This window comes from Procambarus clarkii, chromosome 5 (genome assembly GCF_040958095.1).
Source record: "Procambarus clarkii isolate CNS0578487 chromosome 5, FALCON_Pclarkii_2.0, whole genome shotgun sequence".
Classification (NCBI taxonomy): Eukaryota; Metazoa; Arthropoda; class Malacostraca; order Decapoda; family Cambaridae; genus Procambarus; species Procambarus clarkii.
Genome location: NC_091154.1, coordinates 17,967,851 through 17,980,294, shown reverse-complemented (window position 1 = coordinate 17,980,294; position 12,444 = coordinate 17,967,851). Strand labels below are relative to the sequence as shown.

At 38.4% G+C, this 12,444-nt stretch overlaps 1 protein-coding gene across 5 annotated transcripts in view; it reads right to left on the bottom strand.

Moving 5' to 3' along the window:
- Positions 1-520: 520 nt before the first annotated feature.
- LOC123763930 (zinc finger protein 271) overlaps positions 521-12,444 on the bottom strand; it is a 62,344-nt gene continuing 50,420 nt past the window's right edge. For 4 of the 5 annotated variants that reach the window (XM_069339809.1, XM_045751269.2, XM_045751260.2 and 1 more), the window contains exon 2: positions 521-3,528. In XM_069339809.1, the coding sequence (XP_069195910.1) occupies positions 1,607-2,521 (915 nt within the window). In that variant the 5' untranslated portion in view covers positions 2,522-3,528 and the 3' untranslated portion in view covers positions 521-1,606. Of the gene's footprint in view, positions 3,529-10,734; positions 11,703-12,444 lie in introns of those variants that run through there. The other variant, XM_045751278.2, reaches the window with a different exon arrangement.

Here is a 12,444-nt window from a genome sequence, read left to right as displayed (position 1 = left end):
GCGAGTGGTAATTTGAAAATTAAACCCTAGCTTGTGTATCATTCCAAAAATCCAAGGGTTTTCAAAAAATATAATGTGCAGAAAAACAAAATGTGTGTGATATGGAGGGCTAATGCTAAGGCATGGGTGACGAGGCAATTTTTTACCAAGTGGGTAAATGAAGTGCCATCAAAAAATATCTGCAGGAGAAAAGTTTGCCACTCCAGGCCCTGTTTCTCCTCGACAATGCTCCTGCCTTTCCTCCGGGCTTGGAGGATTCATTGATGGAGGAATTTAGTTTTGTTACAGTAAAGTTCCTTTCTCCCAACACCACTTCTCTACTTCAGCCTGTGGACCAGAAAATCATTGCCAATTTTAAGAAACTTTATGAAAGAGCACTTTTTCGGAGATATGTCGAAGTGACTGATGCCACAATCCTCACCCTCAAAGAGTTCTGGAAAAACCATTTTAACATTTGTAGTGCTTTAAAATTCGTAGACAAAGCCTGGCAAGAAGTGACTGTAAGAACCATGATCTCTGGCTGGAGAAAATTGTGGCCTGAATGTGTTCAGAACGAGACTTTGAGGGTTTGAGTCTGAACCTGAAATGCATCTTGTTGAGGAAATTGTTTATCTGGGCTGGCAATTCGGCTTGGAGTTGGATGGTGCTGATATTGAGGAGTTGGTGGAGGAACACAGCGAAGAACTGACCACCAAAGAACTCCAAGTCCTGCTAAAGGAGCAGCAACAAGAGGTAGCTGAGGAAATTTCTTCAGGGGAGAAGGCAGTACAAAATGTCCCTTCCTCAAAAATTAAGAAAATGTGTGCAGTATGGGAAGAACTGCAAACTTTTGCTGAAACGACTCACCCAAATCAAGCTACATTAGGCCGTTGCGTCAACCTTTTCAATGACACTGTGATGCATCAATACAGACAAATGTTGGGAAAACATTTGGGAAAACGAAGGGAAAAGCAAATTTCCATGGACAAATTTTTTGTGAGACAAACAAGCAATGAACCACAACCAGGTCCTAGTGGTGTGCAGGCAAAATGTAGGAGAGTGTGTACGCCAGAGAAGTCATCACTGCCTGATGTTATAATGGAAGGGGACTCCCCATTCAAAACAGTAACACTTCTCTTCCTCCCCCTACTCACCATCTTTCATATGGCATCAAGAGTTCTCCATAAAGGTAAGATAAACATATGTACTGAATGGTAGTTAGAGAAAAAAAATTGTATTCAGTATAAAATGTATTTTTAAGTTAATATTTTAGGGGGTGTGGAACGGATTAATTCAATTAATCCAGCAGTTTTTCCTGCATGAAACTTATTTCATCAGTGTAGATTTATATAAAAACTCATTTAAATACTTTGAATTTTGCAGGGTTTCTTCCTTTTACAAACCATTAAATGGATCACTAGAGTAAATCAATATCCAAAGTCATATACAGAAGGAAACCCAAATGTCATTTCAACACTGCACAAACTTTCCCGTATTAATCTATTAAAAATTAAATTACTGTACCTTTCATATAAACAACTTTGTTTTTCCTTCTGTATGTTATTTCACAGTTCACATTTAGACATGCACAATCCAACAATTTGTTTTCAGTATGATCATTTATATTTTACTGTATCATTTTTATCCTAAAGTTTTTTAGATATTCTGAACATCGATATGATTTCTCTCCAAAATGAATTTTCATATGTGCTCCTAGATGGGCTTCCTGTTTAAAGGGCTTTAAACATATTGAGCATTGATATGGTTTTTCTCCTGTATGAACTCTCGTATGTGTTACTAAAGTTGATTTTTGTGAAAAGCTTTTAAGACACACTGTACACTGATAAGGCTTTTCTCCCGTATGAACTCTCATGTGTGTTTGTAGGTCTGATTTTCGCGTAAAAACTTTTATACATACTGTACAGGAATATGGCTTCTCTCCTGAATGAACTCGCATGTGTGTTGCTAAATTAGATTTTTGTATAAAGTATTTTGAACACACCGAACACTGAAATGGTTTCTTTCCTGTGTGACATCTCATATGTCTTAAAAGATGAGAGCTATCCGAGAAATCTTTCAAACACTCTGTGCACTGATAAGGTTTATCTCCTGTATGAACCCTCAAATGTTTAACTAGATCCGAATTTTGAGAAAATGTTTTAAGACAATCTGGACATTGATGGGGCTTCTCTCCAGTATGAACTCTTTCATGAGATATTAAGGTAGATTTACATGTAAAGGCTTTTGAACACACTGAACACTGATGAGGTTTTTCTCCTGTATGAACTCTGACATGTGATACTAAAGTAGATTTACATGCAAAGGCTTTTGAACACTCTGAACATTTATAAGGTTTCTCTCCAGTATGGATTCTAACATGTGATACTAGACTAGACCTACATGCAAAATTCCTTTGACAATGCGAGCAATGATAAGGTTTTTCACCTGTATGAACTCTCATGTGTGTTACTAGGGTAGATCTACATGAAACAATCCTTTGACAAATAGTACACTTGTGTACTTTTTCTGAATGAAGACTCATGTTTCTTATTATATATGCAGATGTATTTTTTCTTTACAAAGATATGCTCCCAAAAATGTGGCTTCTCTCATAAAATGTTACCAGATAAAATGTACATACTGTCTTTAAGCAACTCCGAATACTGATATAGTATAAATACTACACAACATATATCTATTTATGCAGCAAGATATTCTTCAAAATCTGGAATCCTCAGGGTGCACAACTTTTCCAATATAAACTTCCTGTGTATCATTAGTTTTTCCTTTTCAATTTAGTTTCCCATTAAGGGATTATTTCTTCTAACCTTACTTCTATGTAATGCATTAAAATATGTTTTTAAGAAAATGTTTTATAATTTTTTTGTTTATTAAATCCTTTTTATCAATACAATTTTAACAAGAATCTAGAATAACAAGTGTGGCTGCTGCTGCATGCTACTTTGTTTCTAACGTATATATATATACAGTACGCTGCAGTTCCTAGTCTTGTTCTTATTGCCATAAACTGAATTGTATTAATTTAATAATTTATGAGGGACATATAGGTTAGGTAATGACTAAAAAATTATCACATCATCAAGTTTTCTTACACATAGAAAATGGGGTAGAAGTGAAAAAATCTAATGTGGAATTTCAATAGACTGAAATCTTGGACAACACAAAAGGAAAATATTTCACTTTTATTACAATGCTTAAAGTGAAAACGTACATCATTTAAGCACACACGACTTCTGGTGAAGGTCAGTAGATGTGAAGCACTTTGTGAAAATGCATAATCTTCAATTGCAGACGATGGTAATTTTGCATGTGGCAATCTTAAAGAGGTGAATTGTTATGTACACTGGCTGCCAAGGGTGTGCTCTCACATGGGTTGGATATCGAGGCATATATTGAGGCGATTAGTATTGACACCAGCATCACTGTGTTTGCAACACTGATATGTGCTAACATGGAGAATTGTCTCACCTACATGAGCGCCTGACTCGGCTGCCAGTGCAACTGTTCTTCATACAGTTCAGTGATGACCTGTAAAGGAAAAGTATGAATGATCAGTAAAACATCAGAACTCGTGAAATTATTGCATTAATTTAATCAAAATCAAACTACTACTACTTAACCCTTAAACCGTGCAAAACATACATATATAATTTAACATAACTCAAGTTTTTAAAACTTGCACAAACACTTTAAAAAATTTTGTGCATTATCAGCAAGGCAAATGCTCCAACATTGTCTAAATGATCACACCATAACTTGAAAAATAAGAGAATAAAAAATAATTTGAAAATTGAATATTGAAAATTTCAGATTTTCAAATCAGAATAAAAAATATAAACTATCACCAAATCGTTCATTTGATGTTGTTATTCTCTCAGAATAACATATGACCTTCATTTTCATGAAATTAGATACAGGTTTTCAGTATAGTTTACTATAAAAAAAATCGTCAATGTGGCATTTAAAATATGCGGCAAATTAAGACCAAAAAAATATATATAACTCCAACCATGCAGTGTTTATGAAAAATCCATTCTCAAGGGATTGTAGAGCAGACAGCTGAGCACACAATGTCAAAATGGTGAGAATCGGTCAAAAACTGGAATTTTACAAGCCACTCAAAGTTGAAACTAGTTTCAGAGATAAGTGAAGTTGAAGTTATTGACAATGAATAAAGGTAGTTCTAATTTGTTAATTTAATTGTATGTTTTAATAAATATTGTTTGGCATTCGTATTCGAATATGTGAAGGTTGTAGGTCAATAGGTGTTGAAATGAAGTCAAGAAAAAATACCTCCCTCCCCCACCCCAAAAGCAAAGTATAGGGATAATTATAATAATTAAATGATTTAGGGGATATATTTAGGGGGGTATACTTTATGTAAGTGAAAAAGCACTAATCTGGTCCCTAATCATCAAAACAACCTAAAGAGACAAAGAAAATAGAGTTCGAAATCTGAGAAAAAGTCAGCCAAAAAAATTCAAAGTCCCAAGTTCCACGAGTTGTGACTGATTTATTTGTTGACCAATTTCATTCTATCTTTACATAGTTAGGGAAGAGTATGCACTCTCCAGGATGTAAAAGTTGCAACGAAATCAAATAATAAACAAAGGAGAAAAAAAAAACTAAATTCTTAAAAAAAAAAAAAAAAAAAAATTCCCCTAAAATTTTTTTTTTGGGACATTGATGAAAGTAACATACGTAAACATTGGATTATGTATTTGTATGATACGTAACAAAATAGAGCATAATAATGTAGTTACTCATTATTATTTGTGTTATTATGTATTACTCAGCAATGCTATAAAAGGACCAGAAGTGTCCACTTTGTGGACACTTCTTACTACTATTCTTCTTTGAGCATCAGACAGGTGCTTGCATCTCTTTATTACTGCATTATCCCTCAGTTCCAGTTAATAGGAGCTGTTCTCCTTATCAGCAAAAGGTTCTTATTCTTTTTAATTCGTCTAAAATCAATTTCTGAAAATATTTTGAGTAAAGTTTCACGGCACTAAAGCCAATAAGTTGGAGACTTGGTTAACATTTTTAAGTTATTTTTACACAATTCAAACATTTTTAACTTTTGGGGCCCCCCCAATATGCGCAGTTTAACCCTCAAACCGCTAGGGGTCCAAATGGCTTTAACACCCACTGGCACAAAAAAAAAAAAAAAAAAAATTCTTTCGTCTTATAAAAGTGTTCCTTTTTGTTCCCTTATCACGGAAAAAATAACAAAAAAATTGTAGGTGGCATATTTTAGCCGCAATATGGTAGGGAAGTCTGGCAAAAATAGGGGCGTTGACAGAGCCTTCGCCAGACGAGGTCAACTCCGCTCGAGCTGTCAGGCGGCAGTTGCTACAAATATATTATTACCTAATTATTTCAATGTCTCTGATTAATTTTTTCTTAATTATTTGCAGTAATATTATTCAATACAGTGAATTGTGATATATTTATATAATAAAATGTGTGAACCATTGCTGTGCTCAAAATTATGGTGTGCATATTAGTGATTCAATTATTATGTTCATAAAACAATAAAAAAATATTTTGCTGTTATTACACTATATACACAGGTTATATATAAGTATCTGCAGGTTTTGCTCACCATAACGAACCACTAAGTTGGTACTGTGAGTCAAATTGCAACGAGGAGTGACCGCCACACACTCGCTGCCACTCCCTCCCTCAGCACCACCTCACTCGCCCTCATTCTCCTCCCACAATACTGTGTTTGCATTTATTCACTATACACAGATGTTATATATAAGTATTTACATGTTTTGTTCACCATAGCTGTACATCTAAGCTTGTATGGTGAGTAAAGGCACAAAGACGTAGCTACTCACACAGTCAGCTGGTGGCAGCCGCCCTCAAGGCCAGACGCACTAATATTTCTCCCCCAACAATACTGTCTGTGGTGTTATTATGCTATATACACATATTATATATAAGTATCTACCTGTTTTATTCACCATACCTGTACAAATAAGCTGGTATGGTGGCCAAAGACCATAATGGCCACCAGTAAACAACATAAGTCGTGCAGATGCATGATGTAGATGTAGACGATGCATCTCCCTCACCAAAATGGCGGCTCCCAACTTACTCCTATTGCTGTTATTACACTCTATACACACGTTATATATAAGTATCTGCATTTGTGTTCACCATAGTGAACCACTAAGCTGGTATGGTGAGTGCAGTCAATAAAAGGTGGCCACACACAGTCAAAAGACAACACCATCATCCTCCCTCTCACAGCATTACTCCTCCCTCCATGGAGCACAGCACTAAATATCACCACAATCCTGCTATTATCAGAATCCTGGTCAGTTTTATCACAGTCAGGGATCTTCTGTAATACTATCATCGCTAAATAATAGCATGAACATATATATTATGGCATTTGTAGGCGATGCTGTGGTCACAAGCTGAACAGCGGTGCTGTGGCCTCGTGCTGCGTGCGTCAGCCTTTGTGGCTTGTTCAATACTGAAGCTCTCACACCCAAGAATGTTTGCAAGGATTTTTTTGTCTAGGTGGCATCTGGCAACTATCAGTCATGGCTGTGCTATAGCTGCCCCGATCCCAGGCAGAGCGTTTAAACTATAGCGCTAGACACGAAATCATATACAGTATATATATGACATGTGCAGTTTCGGTTTTGTCACTGAAAGCATATATATATATATATATATATATATATATATATATATATATATATATATATATATATGATTTGCGCGGTTTAATGGTTAAGGGTTAACCTTTAACATGCTCGGGGTTTAACACTTTGGCGTACCCCGCGCGCCACCCCTCTACTGCGCGATTTGGGTCCCAGGGTTTCACGGGAGCGCGCGTAAATTCTGAAAGTGTATACTCTCTTCAACTTTGTCACCTTAATTCTCGTCCTACGAGATTAAATTTGGTATCATTGTGTTCGCAATAGAATTCTCTACAGCACTAAATGCATATAAACTCCAAAAGCCCGGCTAATTACCTGCAGCAAACAGAGAAAGTGCGAACGAGTTACCCAGGAGCGCGCAAACACGATAAAATATTTTCACTATTTTCACTCTGATCACCTCAATTTTCGTCCTAGGTCTTTCATTTTGGTCTCAATGGGTTCGCAATAGAATTCTCTAGAGGAACATTAGCATATAAAATAAAAAACCTGGTCACGCTCTAACCGCCGACGAGTTGAAGATGGGCCACACGTTAGCCGCGAGTGAGCACTCAGACGCCTTCCAGCTACACTCCCAATTCCCGCCCTTTCAAGCCTTTCTTTCGCAATTTTCTTCCTGGAAGGGCCTTGTTCATGATCACTATCCATCGTGCAGTAAGCGTAGATAGTTTCTAAAGCCGCAGTAAGAAATATAAGCACGGAAAATAGCCGAAATGTTCACACGTTTGAGATGCAAGGGGAGGCGACACTAGTCACAACAGTGGAGCGAAAACAATGGGCCGACGGTGTGTGCCGAGCCGCCTGCGGGCCACGAGGCGCAACAAAGAAAATGGGAAGACATCGGCTCGCATTTTAAAACCAGTCCCAAAAAAATCGGATAAAAATCTGATTTTTGGCGATTATTTAAAGTGGATGACGCAATGCTGCGTCATGCCCGTGATTACCGACAGTAAATGGATGATGCAATGCTGCGTCATGCCTGGGCGAAAGTGTTTTAATATCCTGTCATCCCCACAGGCGCATGTCATTTTGAAAAAAAAAAAATTATTTTTTTCTTCCTAACCTGTTAATTTGTGTTCACTGATCACGGGAAAAATAATAAAAAAATCGTTAGTAGCATATATTGCCCGCTATAGGGCGGGGAAGTCTGGCAAATTATAGGAACTGACTCAACATGCGTCCCAGGCGGTCTGTTGCTCGCCAGCTGTCAGGCCGGAGTTGCCACAAATAGATAATTACCTAATTATTTCAATGACTCTGATTGATTTTTCATAGTTTTTTTGCTGTAATATTATTCAATAGTGTGTAGTTTGATATATTTATATAATAAAATGAGTGAATCATTGCTGTACTCAAAAATATGGTGTGCATATTGTTGATTCAATTATGTTCATCAATCAGTGAACAAATACTTTGTCGGTTATTACACTATAAGCACAGGTTATATATAAGTATCTGCATGTTTTGTTCACTATAACGAACCACTAAGTAGCTATTATGAGTCAAAAAGTAACGAGGAGTGACCGCCATGTACCAGCCAACCACTCCTGCCCTCCCTCCAGTCATCTGACTCACCCACATTCTCCTCCCACAATACTGTTTTTTCTATAATTCACTATATACAGACATTATATATAAGTATCTACATGTTTTGTTCACCATAACTGTACATCTAAGCTTGTATGGTGAGTAAAGGCACAAAGACGTAGGACTTCACACAGTCAGCTAATGGCTGCCGCCCTCAAGGTCAGACGCACTAATATTTCTCCTCCAACAATACTGTGTGGTGTTATTACGCTATATACACACATTATATATAAATATCTACCCGTTTTATTCACCATACTTGTACAAATAAACTGGTATGGTGCCCAAAGACCATTGTGGTAACCAGTAAACAACACCGTCGTCTGCACGGTGGCGTCGTGCAGACGACGCCACCGCCCTCACCAAAATGGCGGCTCCAAACCTTCTCTTGCTGTTTATACCCTCTATACACACGTTATATATAAGTATCAACATTTGCGTTCACCATAGCGAACCACTAAGCTGGTATGCTGAGTGCAGTCAATAAAAAGGTGGCTACACACAGTCAGAAGACATCGCCACCAGCCTCCCTCCATGGCGCACAGCACTAAATATCACCACAATCCTGCTATTATCAGAACCCTGGTCAGTTTTATCACAGTCAGGGGTCTTCTGTAATAATATCATTGCTACATAATAGCATGAACAAGTATATTTTGGCATTTTTAGGCGATGCTGTGGTCACAAGCTGAACAGCAGTGCTGTTAGCTCATGCTGCGTGCGTCAGGCTTGGTTGCTCACTCAATACTGAGGCCAATAACACCTGAGAGTTTGGCCCACGATTTTTTTTTAAAATGGCGTCTGTTTACAAGAGCCCTGATGAAGGTGTGGTGAACCCCGTGAATCCGCGGGCCGTTTAAATCTTGCGTAGTACTCCAACACATCAGATGACGTGAAGCGTAGTTGACTGGAACAACGTCCAACACGTCATATGACGTGATGCGCACTTTAAGGGTTAATGTTCAAATGATGTTCTTCCTTGTTAACATAAGACCTATGATAGGGAACATTATTCCTGTGCATCATACATAATTATACATTACTAAATTCAAGTATATGGTGTGTCTGTTATATGAATGCTCATTGAACGAACTCTCATATGTCCACAACAACAGTGAAAAAACAGGTGATGAAACTTAGAACGGGTGAGGACAGGTACACAGAGAATGACAATGAGGTGTGTGAAGAACTCAACAAGAGATTCCAGAAGGTCTTCACAATAGAACGAGGAGTGGTCGCTGCACTAAGAGAGGTGGCAGTAAACCAGGCGGCCTTGGAGGGGTTCGAAATTACAAGAGATGAGGTCAAGAGGCATATGTTGGATGTGGACGTGAGAAAGCCTGTTGGTCCAGATGAAATCTCATCATAGGTATTGAAAAAGAGTGTGCAGAAGCACTTTGCTGGCCACTCTCCATAGTGTATAGTTGGTCACTGGAGATGGGAGACTTACCAGAAATATGGAAGACGACTAATGTACTGTAGTCCCAGTATACTGTCTCCACTTGATCATCCGGACTATATGGGAAGGACCCCCAGCTGGATTATCACATTTTTCGGATAATGGTACTTTTTCACCCTACGAGTCCAAAAGTGACCATTTCCAACTATTTTTATACTACAAACAACATAATTTGAATTGCCTTGCCACATATAATTATTAAATATTCAACTAGAAACCTCAACTAACCTTGTTGGTGTTCGTCTTCTTGATTGATGCCACACATCTTGAGGTTAAGAATTCTTAACAATTTACGTAACCTATACTAACACAACACTAAAATTAACACTTAAAATTACTGTACTGTACAGTTCATTAAGCAAAGTTAGTTTTGACTGCCAGCTGCTGAAGCCTCACTGGTTGAAGGCATTTGGGGAGCCTGGGAAGCCTCACTTGTTGAAGGCGCTTGGCTTGCCTGTGAAGCCTCACTTGTTGAAGGCATTTGGCTTGCCTGTGACGCCTCACTTGTTGAAGGGGCTTGGCTTGCCTGTGGCGCCTCACTTGTTGAAGGCATTTGGCTGCCTGTGACGCCTCACTGGTTGAACAACACATAGCTTGTCTCAAATTGCTAGGACAACCTTCTTCCACTTAACACCTAAAGAACGATTGATGCTGCTACCAGACATAGTCTTGGCAAAAATGTTCAAAGTTACTATGAAAACAAAGATTTAAAAAAATATTTCACTAATGGCGCAGCACTGTGGTATAACACGAGGCACGGGAGCACATGGGTTGACCAGTGTTGGACGAGTCCACTTGGGGCAGTTATAGTACGTTACGTAGGCCGCCAGGAGGAAAAAACTCACAATATTTTTTAACCCTTACACTGCTCAGGGGTCCTGGGGGCATTTACACCCCTGTGCGCAAGAAAAAAAAAAATAAAATTTTTTTTCGTCTTCTAAACATGTTAATTTGAGTCTCCTGAGCACGGAAAAAATAATAAAAAAATTCTATTATACATACCAATGACACAATTGAGCCGAGAAGTTGGCCGATGACGTCACAGAACGTGAGCGCTCAAGGGTGCTGCGTCAGCCAGCCGTCACTCACGGCCGCTCACGCGGCCCGAGTTGCCGCGAATTTATTTTCGCAGGAATTATTTACAGTATTCTTGGGTCATTTTACACAAAAATTTTTTTGCTAATATTGTTCCAATTATTAGCATTAGACGTTGTATTATATATAATAAAAATGGTATAAACTCACTAGGCGCTCACATATTAGTGTCACAAGTATGCCCACCAAAATGGTATAATTTACAGGAAATATTCAATGTATTTGGGTTTTTTTTCAATATAAACACAAAAATTAACTTGATATGTACATTTATTTACCAAAGAATTACACATTTAGTACTCCAGTACTAATGATCACAGTACTACACTGTGGTACTGTGCGAAACAGTCGATATGGCACAGAGGGACGGCACACGCTTCGCACCACGTCAACACCAATTTACGTTTCTGTGGCCTCAATTTGGTACTGGAACACACAACACACTGACGCTGGCCTGCTGCACGAGCTCCAGTTGGTGGTAATTTCTTGATTTGGTGTATCAGAAAGGCCTCCCTGTAAGCGAGCCTGGGTGCAGGAGCATGGTTCAGTATTGGGTCTCGAATGGGTCTTTGTATGCCAGTTGTGTCCTTGCCAAATTTACCTAGCAACTGTTTCACAACTTGAAAACTAAACGAACGGAAATATGGTTTTCTACCTGTCTTCACAAGAAACATGTTGTAACTGTTCAGCATTGTTACGTCAATAAGATGGAAAATCATTTTCTTTGTCCACTTCACTGTTTTACGTACACTACAGCACCCACCATCATGTCACATTTATCAACTAAACGCATGTTGATGTTGTAGTCCATCACACAATCTGGCTTATATATTATTTGCTTTGTTGTTCTGTTCACCTTGCCACTGTCCACCATTATACCAGGGTGAATGGTGGTCAACATGTTCACTTCACGTCTGTCTTTCAACCGCACTGAAAGCATTGCACCACTTTTTCTTACCTCGCAATTACCTACTTGCATAGCAGTGTCAAACACAGGCATTTCCTTTCGTTTGGCTTTACTGTTCCACACACTCCAGTCTTATTATCAAGCAAGAATTTCGTTAGCACGGGACTGGTATAATAGTTATCTGTGTACAATATGTGGCCCTTGTTCAGATATGGTGCAAGCAGTGCCTTCACCACACTACCTGAGAAGCCATGTTCGTCCTTAGCAGGAATATCTACATTTGTGGCTGAATAAAGTATCATGTGTAACACCATTCCTGATTCACAGTCACAGAGCACAAAGAATTTCAGTCCAAATCGGTGACGTTTTGAGGGAATATACTGCTTGAAGGCAGCACGTCCTTTGAAAAGCACAAGGGATTCATCAATAACCAGCTTCTGAGCTGGTACGTAGTACCAGAGAAACCATATAATATCTCACAGACAGTATGGTTTTCGATCTGGAAGATCCTGTGTATGGAATTTACTCGGATTCTATGCAACAGAGCCACAGAGATTTTACAGGAAAAAGATGGTTGGGTTGACTGCATCTATCTGGACCTAAAAAAAAAAATGGCTTTGAACAGAGTTCCACATAAGAGGTTGTTCTGGAAACTGAAACATATTAGAGGTAAGCTTCTAACATGGATAAAAAAAAATTCTGATAGAAAA